The sequence below is a fragment of the Diceros bicornis genome, chromosome 1, assembly GCF_020826845.1.
Source record: "Diceros bicornis minor isolate mBicDic1 chromosome 1, mDicBic1.mat.cur, whole genome shotgun sequence".
Lineage (NCBI taxonomy): Eukaryota > Metazoa > Chordata > Mammalia > Perissodactyla > Rhinocerotidae > Diceros > Diceros bicornis.
The window spans coordinates 57,951,164-57,977,020 of record NC_080740.1 but is presented as its reverse complement, the minus strand read 5'-3'; the positions used below and the strand labels follow the sequence as shown (position 1 = coordinate 57,977,020).

At 46.0% G+C, this 25,857-nt stretch overlaps 1 protein-coding gene across 1 annotated transcript in view; it reads right to left on the bottom strand.

Annotated features, from left to right (window-relative positions):
• Positions 1-16,289: 16,289 nt before the first annotated feature.
• Positions 16,290-25,857, bottom strand: part of UBE2D2 (ubiquitin conjugating enzyme E2 D2) — a 61,959-nt gene continuing 52,391 nt past the window's right edge. Inside the window, exons 3-7 of the mRNA XM_058541753.1 lie at positions 24,982-25,013; positions 24,825-24,902; positions 24,634-24,739; positions 19,688-19,781; positions 16,290-17,963 (exon numbers count right to left, since the gene is read on the bottom strand). Coding sequence (XP_058397736.1) covers positions 17,918-17,963; positions 19,688-19,781; positions 24,634-24,739; positions 24,825-24,902; positions 24,982-25,013 — 356 coding nt within the window. The 3' untranslated portion in view covers positions 16,290-17,917. The remainder of the gene's footprint in view (positions 17,964-19,687; positions 19,782-24,633; positions 24,740-24,824; positions 24,903-24,981; positions 25,014-25,857) is intronic.

Below are 25,857 nucleotides of genomic sequence, written 5' to 3'. Positions count from 1 at the left end.
TCCATGGGGGATGGTGGGTAGTAGCTCCATCTTAGGGAGTTACTATTAATGATCCACTTTTTTGGGGGGACTTCTCCCTCCCTCCCCAGGAGGGCAAAGGCCAAGGGACTTCAGGCTGCAATGGAAATGAGGCAAGTGATGCCAGTGATGACTTTCCCAGGGAAGGGGTGTTGGCATATGCCCGGCTCAGTTTAGAGAGTGGATCTTGGAGTCTTCCCTTCTCCTGCAAATTAAGAACTGGAGGGAGACCCAGACCCTCACTTATCCAACCCAGGTAGGATCCAGAATGGACCGGGGCAGAACTGTCCACATGAAAAGTACAACACGAATAGGAAATGTCATGTGCAAATCATCCACACAGAACTCCCCACCATAACAAGTGAGACAAGTGAGGGACTTCTAGGAAGGATTGGGTGTGAGGTCTGGCCTTGGGGGAGACCATCTCCACCCCAGCCCCCTTCCACAAGAAGTGAAGCCACCCTGGGTCACTACTCCCTCCCCTCTCCCTGCCTCCAAAAAGGAATATTTAAGTTTCACATTGTTATTCAATCAATCAGCTTAGATTCAGTAAGCAAGTTCCTTAAGTCTCCAGTGCCTTTGGGGGAGAAAGGGGCCCTGCACCTACCTGCCCTGTCTTATGGGTAGGAGTGTGTCAGGCCAGTACCTGGATCCAGCTCTCCTGGATCCTGGTTATAATATCCATGGCTGGCATTTATGAAGCCCTGATCCTGAGCAGGGCATTGTGCTAAACAGTGAAGGTACATTATCTCATTTAATCCTTACATCAGCCCCAGTAGTAGTATCATCTCCATTTTTCAGATGAGGAAACTGAAGTGAGATGGCACCAAAGTTGTTCTCCTAACCCCTGAGGAGATTTGCTGACCTAGTGAGGCTTCTCACATACAATCTGTCCTGGGGTTCACCTGTATCACATCCTGTAGTGATTCCTCAGAGCCCAGAGGGCTCAGACCAAGTCCCTTCCCTGGCTCAGCCTGGCTTCCCTAACTAGCCCTATCCCTCCCTGCAATCCCTGGGCCCTGCTGACCAACACCACCCAACACTGGTGGTTCCCTCAGACAAAGTTTTCATGGCTTTGCATGCACTCTTCCCTCTGCCCAGAAGGGCCTTAATCAAGCTCACCTTGTGAACTCCTCACTGAAGACCAAGAGCATTTGTCACCTCCACTGGAACCTTCTCTGACTTCCACTCCCAGCCTCAATTTGGCCCATATATACAGAGCCACCATTAGTCTTTGTGCAAATTAGAAAAAATTACCCCCTTTTGGCAGATATAGGTACCCCTTTTGGCAGCAGGTCATGGACTGTCTTTCAGTCTTCCTAGCTCTCTTGGCCAGGTGGCTTTTTGCAGTGCATGCATTGAACAACTATACTCTGTGGCCTGGCTTTGGGGTCCCTCATCTGTCCCCTTCTATGGCCACAGTGACCACATGGCACAGAAATAGCTTTTATTTGTTCATTTGTCTCTCTCTCTCCTCACTACCACCACCCATGAAAATTCTTTGAGGGTAAGGGAGAGTCTCCGACCTGCCCTGGGTCTGAAGCCTGGCACTAAGTAGGCACCAGTAATAACAATTGTAGCCAACATCTTTCTGAGCACTTACTATGTGTCTGGCACTGCTAACTGCTTTCTGTGCATATGCTTATTTAATCCTTGGGCTCAGACACCTGCTTAAGGTTACAAAGTAGCAGGAACAGGATTTAAATCCATGCCTTGTCTGAGGGATCTGCCTTTTCCACTACTGCCATTTATCAGCTAATGTCGGTCATTGTATGTCAGTCATTGATTAAACATCCAGTGACTGGGAAATGGCTGCATGGAGGGGAGTGTAGGAGTTAGGGTCTTCAATAAAGATGGCCAATTTGGAGCCTGGGCTAAACCTTCTTTGGGCCCTGGTTCCTTCACTTGTATCACAAAGGATGGGAGCAAAGGCATTTCAAGGCAGGGTGTAGGATAGTCTTCTCTGTGGGGTCACACTGGACTGTGACCTCAGCCAAAATCCCAGGGCAGGCCTGGGGGTGCAAACATGGGCAGGGGAAGAGAGAAGCTTAACTGCTTAGACATGGGGTCTCAGCCCTCACATACTGACTGACCATTGGCCCTTAGGTCTCCTCATTCCTGCCCCCATGACCTTTGAAAGGACAAGAGAGCTGTGAAATTAGAGGGAAAATTCAGAAAAGCCAGGTCTGTCTCTTTAGAGATCAAGGCCCGCCTGTCCCTGGGAAGTCACTTTGGTGGCCTAAGCCTGGCCCTGAGCTGTTTAAATAGCAGGGAAGGGAGGAGGGCAGAGGGGGGACTCCAGTCCCAGAACAAAATGACTCAGGGGTGTGGCTGGGAGGGAGCAGAGCCCAGGCCAACACACACACTCACACTCCATATTTCCCCTTGCCCAGGCATATCTACACACATGCCACACACAACCAGACAGTCCCATTCTCTGCCAGGCACAGGGAACTCAGCCTCTATGTGGAGAGGGGAAGGGGATTGGGGACAGTTTGAGGGGCGTCATGCCCTGAAAGTAACTCTTAACTTCTCTAGGCACAATCATGGTTCAACTGTCTCTTCTAGGAGAGTGGGACTGTGTGCTCCAGAGGCCACAGCTGTGGCTCCAGGCCCCCAAGGGTCAGGAAGAGGGAGGGGCCAGGAGGTAACTGAATGGGGCCTTGGGGGAGGGGAGAGCACAGTGTTCCAAACCTGGAGGCCCCAGACCAGGCCCAAAGGGAGGGGTGCCCTGGGCATCCAGAAGCCCGACTGCCCTGAAAGTGCCCTACCCAAGACCTGCAGGCTAGGGTGGGGTGGCATGGGGAAGGCTTGCTGGAGGTGGAGGGGTAGGGCTCAGCCTCCCCTCACAGACCTGGTCCCAGAAGGCAGAGCAGGGTCCTAAATGCCCTTCATACTAGGACTTTTGAAAACAGGACCCAGGCTCTCTCCTCAGACCAGGGGACCCCCACCCACCAACTCCTACTCTGTTTTCCCCTTCAGACTCCCCTTCAATGGGGTGCTCAGGTAGTGCCTGGGGGTGGGCCTAGGATGAACTGCTCTTTGAACTGGCGAGACTGGTTCTGTGTCTAGCCGCCTGGGCAGTCACGGGTTGCCTGCCTGCCTGGCGGGCCTGGGAGGAGGGAGGCCTCAGGAAGGGGCCCCTTGTAAATCGTTAACTCCCAGAGCTGCCATCGTTGCTGCTGGTCCCCTCGGCCCCACCCTCAGTTGTGACTCTGGCCCTCAGAGAGCCCACCGCAGGTCAGAAGTTAGAGGTTAGAGATCAGAGCCAGAAATCCCACCACCTGGGCAAGTCCCTCCCCCAACTATTAGGAATGGGGGAGGGATAGGGAGGGTGTCTATAGGGAAGGCCCTTCTCTCTAAGTTCAGAGCTTCTCACCCTAGTTTGCCCTCCAGCCTTCCTGCTGCAGCCCTGACCTTTGCCTCTTAAGAGTCAGGAGCTCTGAAATGGCCTCCTGGGGCAGCCCCTGGGCAAGTCCCAACCCCACCAGACCCTTATTCTCCTCGGGGAGATAATTATGCCAGTCCCAACCACTTCACCTCAAGGGGTGTCACTAGGACTAGATAATGAATGGGTTGAAGAAAAGAACCAAATACTGTCCAGAATTGGGATAGGACCCTCAGCATTGTTCCAACCCTGCTTCCTGGTGCTGGGGTCCCCCAAGGAAAATAATAAAGGGTGCCTTTCTGGAGGCACTGTGCTAAGTAAACCCTTTACTTTCTTGGTAATCTGTTTAGCAATCACATTCTCATTTTGCAAATAAGGAAACTGAGGCTCTGAGAGGAGAGGTGACTTACCCAGGCTGTGGCAGCTGTACAGAAACAGGGCCAGGATTTGAACCAGTTTTGTGCTCTCAAGCCGAACCCTTGAAGGGTTCTGCATCTCAAATTCCCAAGCTACAGGTGAGGAGACACTCGAAAGGTAGAATGGACTGGACAATCCCCCCCAGTGTAACACTGTTGGGAGGGCTCCTGATATAGGGCAGGTAGGGGAGTGTATGTGGGCGGGAGACTGGCAATGTCTCCCACAACCTCTCTGTGAGCCTCTCCTCCAGGGCAGCTCCCTCTCAGGTCACGTACCCCCAGGTGCTACCACGGGGGAGGCTTGGCCGCTGCGCCCCCAACCCCTCAGAAAGAATTCTTCTGCCTCAGAGAGGGTAATGAGGGAAGACTGATGGTGCTACCACCCTTTTTGCTAGACAAAAAAAAATAAAAAATAAAAAAATCAACTTTTAATCAAGATAGCAGATTCAAAAAAGATTCATAAGTGAAATAATTCCCCAAGGAAATATAAAAAGTTACTTACGGCACGACTAAATTGGGCATGCTTCAATCAAGGGCTGTTGAGAAATCATTAAGATATACAAGATGCTTTTTTAGATATATGCGAACTCTGTCAGGAGGGCTGGCTATTGCTCCAGTTACAGGGGATCTAGCCCTGAGCTGGCTCAGCCTCCTGTGTCACCTCCTCCCATTCAGACTTATGGCTGGGGAAGGAGGGGAAAGTGGGGAGGAACCATACCTGCTAAGCCCCAGGGGCCACTGTCAGGAGGTTGCCACTGCCCCCAGGGACCCAGAGACTCTAGCAAGGGACAATGGAGCAGAAGGGATTATGGTTAGATAGAACTTTTTATTGTTTGAAGTAGTTATCCCCTCCTTTCCAACAGCATAATGGGGGGTGGCAGGGCTAAAACTACCTACTTCCCTTGAAAAACTAAAGACGGGACCCCTCCCCCCTTCATATCTCCTGACCGCCTTCTCAATTCCTTGGGTCAGCCTGAGGAAGTGGGCACCCTACTTGGACACAGAAAGACCAGAATGCTCCCTCAGACGTATGTCTGAGGGCTTTGCCTTGGGGGAGGAGGCAGGTCATTCTGTTTGGTTCCTCTCTCCAGGGAATACTGGGGGAGTGAACTACCCTGGGGAGTTTTCAAGGATGATCACTAGCTTTTGAGAGGTCATTTTTCCCTCCCCATTGTAGCCCCCTCCATTTCTCTCATGGAAGGCTTATCTGAGGTCTTAACGTCTTGCAGCTGTGAGGGTCTTTCTGCCCCTTGCTTTCCCCATGCCTAGGACTTTCAGGGTGAGGCTAGAACATGAGTGAAATGTGGAGGGTCTCTTCTGAATACTGATCACCTTCCCCCTTCTGTGCACTTCTAGGGGCTAGGACTCCTGGAGCCTGGGACAAGGTCAAGGCCTTACTCATCTCCATGCTCTGTCAAGGGCCTGGTCCCTGGTTGGTGTTAAATAAATGTTTATTGAAGAGGAGGGAGGGCATCAGGATGCAGCTGGGGCAATCTGTCCCTTAGAGGTGGGTGTGGAGGAAAAGGGAGACAGGCCAGAGCCTGGTAAGGGACTGCAGTGGCAGTGCCTGGACCCCTTTTCTTAGGCCCATCTGTGTGGGTAGCCCCCTCCTCCATTAATTATAAAGGAAGGCAAGAAACCCAAACCAGATGGTGGTGGCCACACTGCCTGTGGGTGACCCGAACCCGATCCTGGCCAGGCCGAGGCGCTATTTTAAACCCCAGCCCCAAGCTGCCGCCTCAGCCTACCTGGCCCATCTCTGGTTACAAAGCCACTGCCCACTTCCCAGCCACTTCCTCCTCCCCACCCTGGGACCCTCTAGGCTGGTGCTGAGTTCAATGTGTCTTGGGGCAACCCTGCTCTCTGTGGGCCTTGGTCTGTCAACTGGCACCAATGCCCCTCTCTATCCCCTCCGCCTTGCCTGCTTAGGCACCATCATCCCGCTACCCGCACAGGGACCCACTGACCTGTATTCTGACTGAAATTTCCCCTATGTATGAGGGTTCTTTTTCCCAAGAATAAGGGCACACCCTGGCCAGAGAACCTGAAATGTTGGGCCTTGACTCTGCTGGGGCCAGAAAATGCAGGCCAGGATAGGGCAGATGCTATAGGAGGAAAGGAAGTAGGTTAGACATAAGTAGGGACTTCCCAGCAGTGAGATTGTACACTAGAGAACTTTCCCTTGCCTCAATGCCTGCCTGCCAGCTTGGGCGGGAAGAGGGCGGGAAGGAGATGACTCCAGAGGAATCCTCCTCCCCAATCCTCTGGCTCAAGGGTTTGTGGGTTGGGGGACTTAAGCACCATTTAGCCAGCCCACAGTGCCTTCTTCTCTCCCTTTCCTGGAGGGACCAGCTCAGCAGTCAGGTGGCCCAGCTATCAGCTGGTTGGGCAGGCTGGACTTGTGTCCACAATCCTTCTCCTCCTCTGGGCAGTAGCCCCCATTGGCTCTGAGGCCTGCCAGCCCCACCCCCAGCCTAATACTGGCCTAGAGGGAGGCAGCAGAGACAGTGCCAGGGTATCAAGGGAAGGGGGGAGGCTGATTATCCATGCTGGCTCCCCCCATCTCAAGCTGGCTGGACAGAAGGTGGCCCAGGCAGCTTGAGTACCCCCCACAACCGCACCGGCTCCTCCCACCCCCCATACTGTGTAGTCTCAGCAGTGAGGTGTTGGCACCAAGCCTGGCGCAGCTGAGCAGTGACACCAACAGCCCTGCCATCTCAGGCAAGCAGGGTTCCCTCTAACCTGGCAGTAAGGGCCATGGTGTGTGTGTAGGGTATGTCTCCCACCCTCCTGGGCCTGAGACAGCTGAAGACAGGGCCGTTTTGGAAACCTCCCACTCCACTATTGCAGAGGATCTTTGGTATTTCCATAGGGTCCTGGCCACCTCTTCCAACCCAGGGGGCTGGTCCTGAGGTTAGACCAGTGGTTCTCAACTCGGGCTGATTTTGTCTCCCAGGGGACATTGGGCAATGTCTGGAGACATTTTTGGTTGTCACAACTGCTGCTACTAGCATCTAATGGGTGGAGACCAAGGATGCTGCTAAACATCCTACAATGAACAGGACAAAGAATTAAATGGCCCAAAATGTCAAGGCTCATCATCTCCCACCCCCACAGGCAGAGAAGGTCCTTCTGCCATTCTGACTTCAAAGGCCCCTTGTGGCCTCAGCAATGTGATAAGCCACCTGCCTGCCTACCTACCCACCCACCAGCCTTTGGGCTTGTTACAAAAAGTGCCCATGATGAAGGGCCTGGCAAAATTCTTCACCCGCCCATGGAGGGGGACTCAGACATATCCCACCTACTAGGCAAGCTCTACAGAGCCCTCCCCTCAAGAGGATTCTGGGCCTATGGAAAAGTGTAGGGGCTGCCCTGCCCCTCCAGGCCCATCTCCAGAGGGCTGGCCCAGCCTGGGGCGCTGGAAGCTCTGGCCTCCTCCTCATCTCCCCGCCCCCTTTGATTTCTATTTAGGAGGCAGCCATGGTGGCTCAGCTCCTGTCTCTGGTTTCCTAGGGAGCTCTGCTGAAGCGGCCCAGCCTTCGTGGGTCCATCTGTCAGGAAGGCTGTTCTGCCCCATCGACTGCTGTTCCCAGGGGGCTGTGCTGCTCGAGGGACCCAATGTGACGGCCAGATAGGAGAGAACCACGCCGATAAGAGGGGGTGGGGGCAGCCTGGCAGCAGGCAGAGCTGAGGGGGGCTGACACTTCCGTGAGAAGGAACAAAGCTGGACAGGCATGAGAAATGCAGAAGGCCAGGGGCAGCAAGGCAGGAGGCTGGCTGGAATGACCTCTGAAGCCAGCTGGCACCCTCAGGACTCAGTTTTGCCTTTGGACACACCAAATTCCCACTTGCAAAGTGGGACACAATAATAATATGGGCAAAATGGGCAACAATAATAATAATAGCTGACATTTATTGAGCAGAACTATATGCCCAGAACTGCATTGGGAGCTTTGAACACCTCTGCTTTTATTTGAGGCTTACACCTATCCAAATCAGGTGCTATTATTCTCCTCTGACAGGGGAGGAAGAGGCCCAGAGAGGCGGTAGCACTTGTCAGCAGCCACACAGAAGAGCTGGAGCTAGACTTAGAGGTGGGTCAGCCCTGCCGGTGGCTGTGCCCCAGCCCAACAGACAGAGACAGGCCTAGGGGGAGGAGACATGTCTCGCCAGGCAAGAGGCCCTGCCTGCCCTCCCCGTGGAGCCGCCTCCTCCCCTGGGCTCTGTGACATCTGCCCTGCTTCCCGGCCCCAGACAGCTGCCCAGAGCCACGTCAGCACTTTCACCGGGGAGCCTGGAAACTGGCTCTGGCCCCTGAACGATGTGGGACCAGCGGGGCTGCAAATTCCCAACAGGGTGGCTCTAAGAGAGGGTGATCCACTCAGCCAAGCAGTGGCTGGGTCAGTGTGACTGTGACCATGACCTTGGGCTGGGCTTCTCTGAGCCTCAGTTTCCCTTGCTCATCTGTGTGTGTGTGTGTATTGGTGGGGGGCTTTGGGAAGGGGCTCAGAAGAGGATGCAGTAGCATCCTGGGTGGACAAGAAGCAAACATGACCACACAGCCAGAGTTCTGGGGGTGCCCCGGCCAGCCTATGACTCCCACTGTATACTTGGGGTCAGATGGTCATTCGCCCAGGCTCATGGCCGTGAGGGGGAGGGTGGGGAGGTGTCTATGCCCAGTCCAGGACAGCGCACTGGCTGGCTGGGGCCAGAGATAACCGGCGCCTCCCGGAAAATCATTAGCATCTGTTTGGGCCATGGCAAAGTTGGCCCGCAGGCGCCTCCACCCCCCAGAAACGGCCCGTGCCCCCATGAGGGCGCAGCGGCTCACCGACTGAGCACCCCATACCCCCGCCTCCCCGGGCCCAGCTCAAACTCCTGTGGCGACCACATCCACCGACCCGGGGAAGCGGGGCCTGGGTGCAGGGCCCCAGACTGGGCAGGCTGGGGCCAGGCCTCGCCGTCGGGGACATCCTGGGGCGGTCTGGTCCGCGCTCCCGGTGATCCAGGCCGGCTCTTGGCGGCGCCCGCACTGGCAGCAGCCCAGGGAGTGTGGAAATGACACCGCCAGGGCGGCGGAGATCCCCCCTCCTGACATTGGCTGGAAAGTGGAGCAGCTCGTCAGGGACAATCAATGGCGATCGATTGCTGCTCCGTGCAGGCGGACAGTGCGGGGGAGGGGCAGTGGGGCCGACAGGGGTGGGGGCATCCGCAGCCGAGGTCAAACAACACACAGACCCGCAAAGAGGAACAGCGGGGCAGAGGCGTCACACAGACACCCAATCCCTACAGGGAAACAACACTACGGGCCACTGCCACCACAAAGGAGGCACGCTCACCACACAGAGTTACACCACACCACACCACACCAGCCTGTGACTCAAGTCACGACACAACGCGGTCAAACAAATGGTTCACACGGACACACACAATAGGGTCATGGTCAGTCACACTATCACACAACCAGTTCACCCTGCCACAACAGGGCCTCACAGCACCATACCCATGACCCTACACTAGACACCCACAACATCACTGGGACACAAAATGAGTCATACATTCCACTAGCTGGGTTCAACCATACAACAGTTAGGGAGTTACATACTCTGGCTGCACAACAAAGTCACACAACAAAGCAAAAAAGTCACAGCCAAATTACAAATCATCACCACCAACTCAGAGAACATTGTCAAATTGGGTCTCACACTATGCAACAACACAATGGTGCCCCATATTGGTAACACAATGGGATCAAGAGCTCGTACATACAACAGGGTCACTCACTACTACAAATTGCACTCCAGCAACTAAGACACAGATGCAGCTGTATCACAAGCCCAACGTGAATATATATTAAAATGGCACAATAAACAAACACTGTGGCACAGGCAAACCAGCATGAACTCACAGGGTTCTGATAGAACTAAATGAGCTACTGCAGGTGATGTGCTTAGCACACAAGACCAGGCACATGGTAAGCACGCAAAACACAAGAGGGTCTTGGGATCATTATGATTGGCTATATACTCATAAGTCTTATCAATATAATGACTGTAACTACTTAATAGCATCACTCTCTCTAGATAGGTCCATTCCTCTCCAGGAACCTGATTTCATCCCAGCAGCAAAACTAGTTCTGCCATCACACACATCTGGGAAATACAACTCAAGCATCACAAACACAACTCACACTGCTGCACTCATCCACTTAGTGGCCACACATTATCACTTCCCCTAGGACACTGGCCACACACACTCTGGGACTTTGGTGGGGACCACCCTCAACCTCTCACCAGACGCAACTCAACTTGTATACAGCTACCGGCCCCATTTGCTGTCACTCTCACAAAGTCATAGAACACAAAGCACCGCCCACCTCACAGTGATCCACTCAGTTACACAGGGTCGCAGAAACTCCCACATGAACTCCTTAAGGACCATCCCTAATAAGTACCTCTCTCCATTCCATTTCCCTCTACAGAAACTGAGGTTTTAGTCCCAGACCTCTCAGAAAAGCCCTCCCTGTTCCAAATCCAAAGCAGGAAACAGGGCTGGCCCCTGATCTCAGCAATCCCCCTCACCCTATTCCCAGAGGTGCATGTGCATGGGAGCAAGGCCAAGATCTGTCATTCCTTCAACACACCCTTATAGGCCACTCCTGTGGTTCCAGAGTAGGGCCAGCTGGGCCGTAGCCCTCACTTCCTCCAGTTAAGGCCTGGGCCCTCCCAGGGGCTTCCAGGAATTCCTTGCAGCCAGGAAGCTCCCCCTAAAGGATCCAGCCAGAAACACTTCTAACATTCCCTAGTTTTGCCTGGTTGTGTGACCTTAGCTAATTCCCTAACCTCTCTGTGCCTAGATCCCAAGTCCTGCCTGCTGATCCAAGACTCCAACCCCCTACCCTGTGTATGCACGCGTGCACATGCACACACATACAGAAGCACTCTTTAACTAGGGAGAGAGTTGGAGGAACACTAGGTGGCCTGTGACCTAGGATAGGAGAAGCAAGGATCTGGGCTATGGGCAGTGCTATGATCACCCATGGCTCGTCCTTTTGCCTCATCTTTCAGGTAGGGCTGAGAAACAGCTGGGGGAGGTCTGGCCTCCTTCCACAGCACGCCCCCTCCCAGGTGGCTGGAGGCAACTCTTCCTACCACTCCCCTCCAGGCTTTTATTCACCAGAAGGGGTAGCTGGATTCCCCTTTTGTCCCCCAAGAGAAGCAAAGGGACAGACAGAACCTAGGCAGGGACACACAGGCTGGCCAGGCACGTCCACCCATTCTGTTTGTGGGCACACTCTTGCAGGCCTTGCCAAGTGGGTATGTGAGCCTGCCCCAAGTCCCTGGGTGTCCCAGGAGCTAATCCTGCTCAAAGAGGGGTGAACCTCTGGCTTGTACAGAAATCTAGGAAAGATGTCCCACTGTCCAGGCCTACCTCCCTGAACCTATAAGTACCCACAACCACAACCCTTTAATCTGATAAGGCCATTTTCCACCAAGCATTCCCTGTGGGCCAGGTTGGGGACCAAGTGCCCATTTTCTAGATGGGAAAACCAAGCAAGAGAGAGATAAATTAGCTGCCCAAGAATATACAAATGAAAAGTCATGGGCCTATGATTCAAACCCAGATTTGACTCCTGTTCCCCAAAGGCTACACAGCTTAGGCTCACACCCATATGCATAAACACTAAGGAATGTTCATGCTCACAATTCTCTCACACTCTCACAAGTTCCTGCACACATGGGCAGCCCCCTCCTGCACATACACACACAGACAGGCCTACATTCTCCCACGCCTGGGGCCTGTCAGCCACATTCTCCATGGCTCCCTTCCTCCAACAGGGACAGAGGCAGGCAGGGAGTCCACATTCCCAGGTTTCCGCCCTGACCCTGACCCCCCCTTCCCCACTAAAAGCACACATTCCTCCTGCTGCAGCCAGATAACCAGCCCCAGGGGGAGGCCTGGGGGAGAGCAAGGCATTCTGGGGGCCAAGCTGCTGGCCCTACTCTGGGCTGCCTAAGGCCCAGCTCTACTGCCTGGGTCTGGGATGGTAAGAAGTCAGGAGCTTTCCCTGCAGGTAGCCCCAACTCTCTAGCCAGGCTAGACCCAAGGCTTCTCTCCTTATTCCAGGGACTTTCTTAGGCCCAGAGCTTCACACTCCAGAAAGGGCCCCCAGGAGTCTCTCAACTCACCCTTTGGATGAAATCCCTTACATAGTTAGGAGGACCTGAGGAGCCCCCAGGACTCCTCTCTCTCCCCCCTTAGACTCTCTCAGCAGGTGAAACCCTGGGTTCCAGGCAGCTTTCTCCATCTGGGGGTAGTGGCAGTTAATTCTCAAAGCTCTGCCTGGGGTGCAGCCACTTGGTGGGCTCAGCAAATCTAGAGATATTTGCAGACCCAGATGGCCAAGCCTGGAATTTCAAAGAATTCTCCAAGAAGAGGCAGCTGGCTTCCGGGTAGTGGCCCTGGGGGCTCACAGCTGTTGGGCTGGAAGACTGGGGAGCCTGGGGCCCCAAACACAAGATAGACTGAAAAGGATAAGTCCTAGTTGCCTAGAATATGTGGGCAGGCAAATGAGACTGGGGCAGTTGGCTGGGGTCACAGAGACTGCCTGCCTCTGGGTAAGGGCAATAGTGGGTATCAGGCAGAGCTGCCAGAAATGAGATCCCCTTGTTCACATGAAACAATGGACAGGCTTTTGCCCCCAGGCAACCTGCAGCCAGGTGGTCAAAGGCCCTGGTCTGGACTCTACTAACCTGTCCACACAGAGGGATATGGCTACTATACCAACGGGGAGGGGAGGGGGGAGCTGGTGGCTTGACACTTCTGGTAAGCCTCAGGCTAGAATACTAACCTGTTCTGTGATTAAGGCTATGATGGAGCCTGACTGAGCTAGGCACTTGGCATATCCAGTTTTGCATAAATTGTGAACAAAGTCAAGCCCAAACAGGCCTCCCCACCCCAACAAAAGCCCCTCTCAGGTTCTCTGTCCAAACAGATTTACTGACCACCCACCTCATGGTTGTTACAGCTGTGGGGCACCACTGCCCTCTGCTGGCCACTCCAGGCACTAGCATCCAGACACCAGCTCACTCCCTGCCCAAGCAAATGCACTTCAGCCACCTCCTCCATCTGTGGGCATAAAAACCTAAAACCCATCCAACTGTCACCTAAAGTCAGGGGGTGGCAGGGGGCAGGATAAGTAGGCACGAACTCAGAAACACAGTATGTCAGAGGAGAAATCACAAAGGAATTCTGTCCCCCTCCTCAAAATTTAGACGTAAAACTTCAAAAGTGTCCTTTCTATCCAGCTTAGAAGTTGAACCCACCCTCATAAAAACAGTACCTGCCTCATAACCTGTTACAATGCACCAGCAGCTCCCCTCACCCCTTCTCTTATGCCCTCTCTTTGTTCCCTCCAAAGGAGGGCCAGGCCGAGATGACCTGGAGCCATTCTTCCAAAAACTCAACTTCTCTGCAGGTCCGAGAGAGCCTTGGTTCCCCTGGTCCCTTCTGTTACATTGCAGCAGGTGACTGGAAGCCCTGGGTGCCCTCTGAAACAAGGCCAGTTCCCCTCAAGTGTTAGTGCAACACCCTGCAAGCAGCCACACCTTTCAAGGATGGCAGTGATGCTGACTGGAAGTAGGGGAAACTGCCCAGAAGGACCTAACCAGTATTACCCCTAATTAACTGGGTGAAGCTCCAGACACCCCTGCTATCAGGCAGTAGCCTAGCTTTTGCCAATTACCTCAAGCATGGACCATATCTCTCATCCTTGAGATGGTGCTGGCTCTGGAGCCCAAATGTCAGATTGTATTTCTGAGCTGTTTCTAGCAACCTCCAAGTCAGAGGGCTTAAGAAGGAGCTCTGGAGCTTCCAAAGCTACCCTCATTTCCTATGGAAAACTTCAAAGATGAGATAGCAGTCACTTTGGGGAGTAGCTGGTCCTGAAGTCAGCAAAACTAAACCCTCCCTACTCATGTTCTCTAGCGGCCCTACAATTTAGGGCAGGGGAATACCCTTTAAGAGGCAAGATTTTTAAGTACTTAGGAAGAAATGCAAATAGGAGAACAAGTGGCTCAGGGCAAGGAGAGAGGTGCCCTGGAAAAATGGTAGCTGTCACTCTCATGCTTGTCTGAAAAGGAGCACAGCACATTCACCAAGCCTGGCACTGCTCTTCCCTGGAGAGGAGTAACTGGAGGCCTGGCCCAGGCACTCAGTGGCTTCTTCCGGCCTTTCCAGACGCGATCAACCATTTGCTTTTAGAGCACACTGTAGGGCAATCAGGAGTCCAAGCCTTGGAAAAGGCCATTTGACCAATAACAACTTACACAGCAGGTTAAAAACAAAGAACCCCACTCAATCAAAAACTATTAAGCTGCTGTATTGTGCTAAGATATTCATATAGTTCTATATCTGCTGAGAGGCAGATTATACTTTACCTCTGTTCAGGTGCAGCTCCACTAATAATTTAAAGATGACCAGTGATCACTTGTCACAAAAACGTCTGCCTCTGCCTCAACCAGCCCAGGAGCAGTCACTGAGAAAGGGCAAAGCTGGTTAGTGATTGTGTTCCATATTCAGCCACTGAGGCCAAAGGCCTTAAAGGCTTTAGTCAGTCCTAACCTTTGAACTTTCCTCCTTACATTGACTAAGGTAAAATACGGCAACAATGGGGGACTGTTATTTGTTTCATGAATATTAACCGTGACTAAGTGATCCCATCAGTTTTCATATTTCTAAGCCCATCCCAGGAACTGGCCTGGAAATATTCAGAGGGGCTGAATACCAACCACTCACACAAGCTGGGGCTAAGTAAGGTTAGGAAAAGGCTTTTAAGGAAGGCTTGTGTGGGGTACAGAGAACTCAGAGCTACTTTCATCTAAGTGTATGCACAACATAAGGAAATATTCATTAGGGAATAGGTTCCAGGAGTGTCCCAAAGGAAGTCTATTTTCTCTTCTTGGATGTATATGGATATACATTCTGATAGTTTGCTATCTTCAGTTATTTTCATCTTAAAAATATGCTTTATCTTATATAACATCACACCCATCAAAATTACCCATCATTTGAAATAAAGAGTGTTTCACACTGGGAATCAAAAGGAGATGGGTCCATAACACTAGTGACAATTTTCTGCAGGGGTAATAAAGATGCTTATTCCTGAGTAGGAAGGAAAGAAAGATGTGTTCATAATTCAGAAGACTCGGGAACTAAGAAAGTTCTTCTATTAAAACCTTGCCACTGGGTATTAAGGGGTACAGAAAACTGAGACAAAAGCTGGCGTTTCACCTTAATTGCAGACAAGGGACAATTTACAGGCATTCCAACTGTAATTTAGAAATCATTCATTTCTCCTGAAAACCTACCTCGGGCTCAAAATAACTTGTTGAAGCAAAGAGGAATGACTCAGAAAGTGGAATATTGTTAGCAGTTGGAAGTGGAAAGTGAATGCCTCTATTGCTAGGTCAGTGCAGACAACATGGGTCTCTCTCTCTGACCACCACCATATCCTCTCCACAGACCTCCCTGCTGCTCCCTACCCCAAGAGCCCTCTTTCCAAGTCTTTATACTACCCAAGGTGTAGAAACCAGCAGGACAATGCTACCATTGACCACTGGCCTGTAACAGTGCATGCAAGTATCTGAAATCATGTAGTTTTAACAAAAGAGACTGCTCCAAGTATAACCTGACCAAACACTCCACATTATTAAGAAGCAAAGCAAAGTAAAGAGAACCCACACACTTGACATTCCCTTGTAACCACTGCCTCACCAAGATAATCAAGGCTACTGCAAACAAGCTTTCACATGTGATAAAGCCATAGACACTCCTGTAAAGAGCAGTGTGATCCCAGGTCAGAACCATCCTGAGTGGCACACTTTTTGTGAGTGGGGGAGGTGGCCTCCCTCACTGAGCCTTCATTCTGGCCAAGGCATATGTACACAGACTGGATCAAATATGATTCATACTCAAATGAGCAAGATGAAACTGCATTCAAGGGCCTAATGTTGTTTGTGACCATCTAAAGTTTTTCATTTGGCACCTGCACACCAGGATGGCTTTTATTTAGCACTTAAAAATACTTAAGAACACTCTTGTGAAATTATCTACATTATTATCTACCATTTACCTAATAAATGATAATGAGCTAGCTGCTCTCTAAGATGACAAAGAAGGGGATTTCAGGATCTATGCAACTGACCCATAGTCAACAAGTCAAAAATTGACGAATTCCCACCTGCCCATGATACTGAGAATACACAGTAATAGAGGTTAGAGCTCAGTTCTAACTCCTTTCCCCACAACTGTTAATAGTCAAATCCTTGTAAGGTCAAGGATGCTAGAAATGATAATAAGTAGCCAGCAGCTAAAATGCAGCACTTTAAGAAGTTTCAGGTTATCATCACACTTTAGTTCCTAGATGGAAGAGTACTGACACTGAGAGATAAGACAAGTTAAACAAGTTTAAAACCAAAAGCAGTGGACATTTATTCCTCAAGTTTTGTGCAAGAGTGTAAAGATGCATTTGAAAGAAGCTGATGGCTAGAGAGCATCAGCCATGGCCTTCAGGCTGGCCTGGTTTACAATTAGATTAGAAGGAGGAAAAAAAAAGGTAATTTGCTTAGTTCACATGAACGATGTTTCTGGCAAACACAGTTGTTTACAAGTTTCAAACTACATTTTACTAGAGTCAAGGGAAGACTTCAAAAAGCCACATACAGTACAATTTAAAATTGGATGAACATCCTGTAATGTTAGTGCAAAATAATTATGTAGACTCTCCAACACAAGAGTGTGCTCATGTTTCCCAGGTTTGGTCACTGTTGCCCTTTTACAATCACAATCACAGAAGCTTAACTTACCAAACAGCAATGCCTTTGTTTTATGTCCTATGTACCAAGAGAATGTCACAAGGTTTCGGTGAAATGCAGCTTAGTTTCAATAATAAAGCAAATTTCTTATTTAGTTTAACAGTCATATTCCTGGAATACTGCACATATAAGTTTCAAGGAAATGCTTTTAAGCTTATGCCCTTATCTTGTTCAGTAAAATTACTTTCAAGATACCCTTTTTACTATGTAAACTGGAATTGTTTCATGATTTTGAAATGCAATGAGTATAAATGAAAACATTTCAGGGGTGGGGGATAATCCACCACTAATCTCAGCTAGACAAATTCTTAAAATCAAAAAGCCTATTCACACAAAATTATATGTAATGACTGTAGTAATAAGTTTATTACACAGATTAATCATTCTTGAACGTACAAGCTCCAGAGGAGCAATTGGGTCTTTAAATATACACAAGTATTTCCATCAAATGAATTTTCACCCTTACATCCAGATAGACCTAAGCAGTTAAAAACATAAGAAAAATAAGAGCTATTAGCTATGTATTAACTGAGAAACCACATACAAACCAAAGAATATGGAAGAGAGAAAGAGGGGCTGAAAGGACAAAGGTTGAAGGGTGGGGAGACGTAAAAGAGTTGGGAACAAAGCCCATCACACTTTATGTACTAATAGCTCCAATCCATCTAAATGTTGACCAGTAAAACTTAGACCTTCATATACAGGATGTGGGTAGAGTTTAATCTGGTTGGTCATAACTTTCACCTAAGATGTAGGTCCTTCAGAATAAAATGAATACAGAAACAGCTTTGTTCTTCACCTTGCTTTTCATAACTGTTTTGAGTTTAAAAGGATTCCACTTAAAAACAATCTCCTACAGGTCAGTGGAGCTTTTCTTCCCCATCCAAGCACACACCATACCCACCACCCCTCCCCTTGCTGTTATCCAAATTTAAGTCAATAGGGAAAGCTTTTAGTCTCACACCCAGGTTACGCCTGGAGAACTGGCTTGTCACACACACACTTCTCTGCTAGGAGGCAATGTTGGTACAGAAGTACAGTATTTCTAGTTTGTTGTTCCAAGTATGTACAACACGCAGCACTGCTGTATCAGGTAAACATGTGCACAGGGGAAGATGAGGCGTGGGCTCATAGAAAGCAGTCAAATGGAAATCAAAAGGACTTTCTCTTTCAGAGTTCCCCTATCTTTATTTGTAGAGGTTATCCAATAATTTCTTTAATTACATCGCATACTTCTGAGTCCATTCCCGAGCTATTCTGTTGTACCTGTACACACAAAGAGAAACTTGGCTTAACAAAGGTGAGGAGTCAGTTAGAAAGCAACAGATTTCATTCATTATCCCATCTAGTAACTTGAGGGGAATAACTTAGAGTACATTCAAGCAAAGCCATCTTTCTACCCTAGATTTCTAATAAGCATTTATTCAATGATAGTGGGAAAAAGCTGTAAAATGTGAAACAATGTCGTAAATGCTACTAATAGAGGATTCTGATTAAATTTTAGCATTTGCTGACATACCCTTATTCTATACTCGATCGACCTATTTCTAACAAAGATCTTCAACCCCTGCTTCATTTATTTAGAGTTACTGAAACTATATAATTCTGCATTATGTGGTTCTTTTTTTTTTTTTTATAATTTTATTTATTTATTTTTGCCCCCAAAGCCCCAGCAGATAGTTGTATGTCATAGCTGCACATCCTTCTAGTTGCTGTATGTGGGACGCGGCCTCAGCATGGCCGGAGAAGCGGTGCGTCGATGCGCGCCCGGGATCCGAACCCAGGCTGCCAGCACCGGAGTGCGTGCACTTAACCGCTAAGCCATGGGGCCGGCCCAGCATTATGTGGTTCTTGAAATCATATACTAATAGTGATTAATTGACATAACACTTTCCTCTGTATCAATAAAATAAGTAGTTGTGGCAGAACTTATTTTAACAATTTGGTTGCTAAAATGAGTGGATTTATTGCTCCAGAAGAATATTCTAGCAGTAAAATAAGCAGGGTGAAAGGTTCTACGGTTCTTTGATTAAAAAAAGGATGCAGGAAAGTTCTGATGAACATTACCACCACAATGACTTGCAAAATGCCTTTTGGCAGGCATTCATGCCCATAGTTCTAGATATTGGACAAAACGGTTCTCCAATCAAAAAGATTTATTTGTGAATAAATTCACAAATAGAAAAAAGCATGATCTAATTTTATTTTAAATGCAGCTAGAAATATATCACTATAGATACTATTCAGACTTAAACAGAAAAAACTAAACTGAGAACCGACTGCTGTTACAATCCCCCACTTCCAGTATAGCTCCATTAAAAAATATCCTATGTGTATGCCTCTCTAATCCAATAGAATTCAAATAATTCTTTAATCCTTTATATTTTAACTTTAGAAAATTATCCATTCTCTCCCATCTATTTCCTCCTATAATCTTACTGAATATACAAAACAAAAAAGATTAGAACACTTTTAGTTACTATCTCTTTTGATATCCTGAACACTCTTCAATAATTCATAGTACAAGTTAAAATATGTAAATTCTACATCAACTTTTGTTTTTGAAGGAAATTTGGGGCTTCCACATCTTGTAGCATTTATTCACTTTCATTTTTAGATTATGCCAAGTGGTAAAAAATCAATTCCCTTTTCCCATTAACTTACAAATACCTACCTCAGACGAATGGGCTCTTAATGCAAAATGCTTTATATGTCAAAAGCCAAGCAGAAGCAATAAAGCTGCTAGAAAATATACTGTAGAAAAGTTTTTATTGACAGTAGGAAGCATATAAAACAATTAGAGATAAGATCAGCATCATCTACTTATAATGATGCTTGATGCGAATATTCCTCTTTTCCTGTCCTAAGTGAGTATATTAGGACATCCTTTTAAATATCTGACCCACACTCAGCCCTTGGTTAAGAAAAATTTGAGACACAAACATCTCCATTCCACCACAGATACTTTTCTGTCTGGAGACCATACTTACTTTTCTCTATCTGTTTTGTAGATCCGAGCAATCTCAGGCACTAAAGGATCATCTGGATTGGGATCACACAACAGAGAACAGATGGACAAGAGTACTAGAATGAAAAACGTGTATAAATTAGAAGATAAAAGCAAAGGGTTCAAAGAAACATGAGATGCCAACACATGAGAAAATTCTAAGAACCTATTTATACTGTACTGCCTAATAACTTTGTAAGCTCTACCTAACTTTATAGTAACAGTAATCAACAAAGATTCCAAGAAGATTTCTCTGTGCTTGAACCCCTAAGGAAGCTGGCCCAGGCTGGTGAAATGACTTGCCCAATGTCCTTGGATAGTGAGTAATTAGAATCCAGGTCTTCCAAATCCTAGACCAATAACACTTTTTATAGCCCATAAAGTTCAATTTTTAGAAGTCCATGTTCAGGGGTAAATGGCTTTCAAAATTCCAAAGACAACCACACTACTGAATGCTCTTAGTCAGAAATAACAACCATGAAATCCAACAATCACTGCTTTCTCAATGGCAGGTACTACATTCAGGTGTAATGGATTTGTTTCATTTTTAGTAGAAATAAGAACATAAAGGCCAGTACTTGCACCCAAGTGGGGCTGGCCACACTTATTACACAGGATACAACACAGTTCTACTAAGGTCTCAAATTCTTTTCAGTGACAATTTAGAATCTCATCTAAGCCATTTCCTCAGCGACAACCTGGCATGTAGCAGACAAATCGCCATATTACAATTTTCTCTGTTTGAAATTTGTTGTTAACTTATGTAATCCTTAGTGAATGCAAATAGGAGACCAAGGCCACTAATGACATTAAATCCAATGGTCTCTGACATACTGAAATAAATTCCAATCCCTCTATTCTGATGCTAATAGAACTCAACTATCTTATTTCTCTCTAATGTTCTATAGCAACAGACAGTGTTCTGAGCCCACTTTACTCCCAAAACATCAAATTCAGCAGGAAAAGGACTCAATTCGTCTTCCTATGAAATCTATTCTAGAGATCAAGGGCTTTGAGAGGTGAAGAAAAAGTTTACATGCCCTTTATCATTCAGTTTGTTAACAAAAAAGCTATTTCCTTGCCTTAAGAGTATATGGAAAATAAAAAATATCAGGAAAGATGTTTTCTTTTTTTTTTTTTTTTGTGAGCAAGATCAGCCCTGAGCTAACATCCGATGCCAATCTTCCTCTTTTTGCCAAAGAAGATTGGCCCTACGCTAACAACCGTGCCCATCTTCCTCTACTTTATATGGGACGCCGCCACAGCATGGCTTGACAAGCGGTGCGTTGATGCGTGCCCGGGATCCAAACCTGCGAACCCTCGGGCCGCCGAAGCGGAGCGCACACACTTAACTGCTACACCACCAGGCTGGCCCCAGGAAAGATGTTTTCTGACTCTTCATTCTGTTGCCCACAATTCTGGCAGATGGCATTCCCAAAACATCTTCTCCTGCCATTGTCAGGTGTATCACCTGATGCCCTCACCTGATGCTTGAATATTCAAGCACAGAATATTCTAACAGCAATTAGGAAAGATTTCATGTATTTCCTGGAAATGACAACAGGCAGTTATAGATTTTTGAATGTTCATGAAATTAGTGACTACAGAAAGAAGAAACTTGTCCTATCAAACTGGCAAGAGTACAGCTGATTCTTAACCTAAAATCAGACATCCTACCAAATTAGTATTTGTTACCAATTCCCTCACTCTTCCAATTATTCCAATAAAGCAACTTTTTTAAAAAGAAAAATTTTAAAGAAATACCTTTTCTGACTTTATTTATTATCCAAGAAAGGAAGGTGAGGTGGTAGTTATCTGGACCTGGTGAAAGGATTCTTAGTACACTACTTAGTTCCTTTAATTCGTAGAAAATTGATTTTGGCTTATAATATACTACACCTTCTTTCTCTGTAAAGACAATAACTCCCAATTCCACAACCTGCATAGACTCTTCTCTGAAGTGACTAAATTTTTACCTATATATACATTCTTCACCAGTATATACTCATTTTCATTAGTGTCATAACCCACAGTCACTTTCAATTCTAAAAACATATAATCAAGTGGCCTTATGGCAAACTTATCTGCTTCAAGTTTTCTGTATATTTAAGGTCCCTAACATATATACTCAAAGTGGAGGGAATTTTGGGTCAAAATTATTGCCTTTGAAAACAGACTCTGTTAAAGGCTAATTAACATCACACACAGGATTCAGGCCTTTCACAGAACTGCTTGCCCATACACATTCAATTTACAAGAGGGAGTCATTGCAACATTAAACCTAAGTATGTTGATATAATCAAATTCAACAAAATGCCACTGCAATTATTTTAAAAGAGCTATCCAGATAGAACATAAGTGAAATAAACTCACAGCCCTTATGATTTAAAATAACTGGAAAATCAACACTAGGCATAGAAGGGGAAGGAAAAAAAAAGCTCCCAACACACACAGGGAAGAGAAAAAAAAGCTATGGTAGCAATTTCAGCTATCTAGACCTCCCCACTCCTCAACACACACACACACTCACTCACTCACTCACTCACACTTCCATCTCTCTTGGTCCCATTGCTAGATTTATCTCTCTACTGCTTCTTGGTGAAGGAAGAGCAACCAGGCCAGGAATTCACAAGAATGACAGGTGTATGTAACACTTTCACAAGTAGCCCTTGAATTGCAAGGGGGCCAACAAAAAGAAAAGGGGCCACTTATCTGGAAAACGGTTTCAGTCACAATTTGTAAAAATGTGGTCCTCTGGTTTTATGTTTTTATTTATGCCTAGACCCCAGAAGTTTTAATTTAATGCCCCAGAGTTTCTTGTTTCCTTTAAAAAATTAATTTGTCAGGGCTGGTGGTGCAGCGGTTAAGTGCGTGCACTCCACTTCAGTGGCCTGGGGTTCGCTGGTTCGGATGCTAGGCGCGCACCGACGCACCACTTGTTAAGCCATGCTGTGGCGGTATCCCATATAAAGTAGAGGAAGATGGGCACGGATGTTAGCCCAGGGCCAGTCTTCCTCAGCAAAAAGAGGACTGGCATCAGATGTTAGCTCAGGGCTGATCTTCCTCACCAAAAAAAAAAAAATAATAATAATTTGTCAGAGTATACAAGTCTTATTTATATTTATGACATCAAAGTTATAACATGACAAATATCTAACACTTTTTACAATAGTGCCCTTTTCTCAGTTATTTGAGTGCTTACAAGGAACCAGTTAACTGTGCATTATTTTTGCTTTTTTAAGCTTCATAATAACAATGACATAGTTATTATCATTCCTATTCTACAGATAAAAAAACAGAGGCATATAGAAGCTAATTTGTCTCAAGTCTCATTCAATAAGAGGTGGAGCTGAGATTTGAATATAGGTAGTTGGATCCAGAATCTATGTTCTTTACCATGAAACTATGTTGCCTCTTGTCTAAATGTATGCATTAAAGAAATGATAAAATATAAGGAAAATAGAAAAGAAAAATATTTTCATACACCAAACTTCACTACCCCAATACCCAATCTGTCTTTTTCTTTCTATTTAACATACTTTTCTATATAACTCAAGTTGCAGTGTATACAAATTTTATCTCTTTTCTGCTTTTTTCAAACATAATATTTTCCCATTTTTCACAATATTTATAAGGATCAATACTCTTTTAATGCATTTGCTAGAACTGATTTATTTCTTCCTCTACTGTTAGGCCTATAAGTAATTTCTAATTTTCAGACATAAATAACACTGTCACAAATGTACTTGCACACAAAGCTTTGTTTTTAGCATTTGGGGTTGTTTTCTTAGCACAAATGAATGAAATTAGAATTACTGGATCAAAGAGCATTAAGGATTAAGTCTCTCATCTCTTAACGCATACTAGCAGATGAGGCTATACAAATCTATACTTCTATCTGTAGTATATAAGCATGCATTTCACTGTACCTCCCTCATCAGTAGTTTTCTTTTTAAAAAACCTTTGTTAATTAAAAAGATGAAAAATGGGAACTTATTTTAATTTTCATTTCTTTGATCGTTTTGTTCCTTTCTGTCCATTCATCTATTGGGAGCTAGGTTTTTTCTCTTACTGATTTATATATGTTCTTCATATTTTAAAATATTAGCTTATCATCATATTTGCAGCCTATTTCTTGTATTTGTATTTTGAGAACTTTTAATCCACTTGTGACTTCATTTGAGTATGATGTTGAGGGGTTGTACAGTTTCAAATCAACACATAAGATAATGTTTGTTAACTACTCACTCAGTTCACTGATATAAAAAAATCTCCAACCTACTCATGTAATTAGATCTTATTTAGAAGAACTACTGGATCTTCTGTCACAAAATTCGTAACTAACTTTCTCTACACATTTTCAAACACACACACATACACACAGGACTATATCCAAAGATTGTTAAGATGCTCAAATAAAAATGTATATTAAATTGATCATCTTAGAGGATGAATCTATTCCTGATAGGAACCTAAAGACTCAAGCTGGTGAAGCCTTAAGGAATCTGAATATGAACTCACCTATAATTGTTTTTCAAGAACCTAATGTCTATGTTTATAGCACAAGCATTCCTCTAAAAGCACTGTTATTTCCTATTCTGGAACAATATCTATTCTTTTCATTCATAGAGCTTAAGGTTGGAAGAGACATTAATTGTCTTCTACTTTAACTACATTCTAAAAAAACATCCATTCTGACTAGCCATTTTCCCACCTATGAATAGTACAGTGGACACGGTAGTCATAACACCAAAGAATATCTATGCTTGAAAATGCAACTCTCTCCTGTGGTCTCAAGGTCTATTCAAGAATAAGGGGGATTGCTACTTCCTCTTAAAAAATTTTGAGTCATCTTTTCAAAAATAAATGACCTTAAAAAGACAAAAAACACAGCTGCTTTATCTTGACATCAAATACCCATTCCATTACCTTTTGAAATAGTTAGTGCTGGAGACCACTGTGACCGTAGGATATCCAGACAAATGCTGCCATTACTGTTAATATTTGGATGATAAATTCTTGTTGTAAATGCAACCTACAGAAAAAAGGAAAAATTTTTATAAACTGGTTAATTAGTATCATAGAAAGTGCATAAAAAACAATTGCCATATCCCAATTACCTTAGGTGGTTTGAAGGGGTAATCTGTTGGGAAATGAATTGTCAAGAAAAATACTCCACCCTGATAGGGACTGTCGTTCTGTTGATAACAAGAAAAGTGGGATTAAAATGAGTGAATTACATAAACTATTTATTCTGAAATTAATCTGAATACTTACTGGCCCCATTATTGTAGCTTGCCAATGGAACACTGAAAAAGAACAACAAAAAATCACCATGAAGCAGTATCCACATTGTAACTGCACCATAATTACGTATCATTCCCCATCTAATCCCAGTTCATTTATAAGCAATATTATGAGTCCTGGGAAGAATGAGGCATCTAAATCAAGTCTGAGTCTGAAGAGATGAAAAAAAATGACTAGCATGGTCAAGAACACTGATGAGGTGCTCAATGAAAAAGTATGTGGGCTAAAACATGAAAATTCATGTTAGGGAGACAAAATTCTTGACAAGGCCCAAAGTTCCACTTTTAAACAGTCATTTCTTTACCTCAAAGGGTAAAAAAGAACCAAAAGATTCAACTCTTCGATAAGTTATATTATTTCCCCAACACAATTATATATAATACACTCCTTTTATAATACTGGTATAGAGTAGAACTGTAAAATCAAAGTAAATAATACTGAAATTAGGAAAGGATGGTTTTTACAATAAGAAAAAATTTCTAAGAGCTCTCATGTGTAGGAATTACTGGTACCTCAACAAATAAAGAAAACGTCAGCTGAAAGCCCTAAGCTTGATTACAAACTCTAAGGATAATCTCAATAAGTTATAAACTTGTTTAGTAAGGAAATCTTCTCTTTAAACTGCAAAAAATGGTGCTTGTTCTATTTCGAAGGTGGTGACACTAAGTACAGTGAAAAGTCAGAGTTTTCACTTATAAGCAAGCTACTTAACATTTAACATTCATACTAAGATCTGGGCAAACTAAGAGAAGTTGTCCCTGGGATGATATGTGAACAAACCCAAAATAGCTAACCTGTCACAAGGAGGAAATGTGAAGACTAAGAAGCCATATGAAAATCCACTGG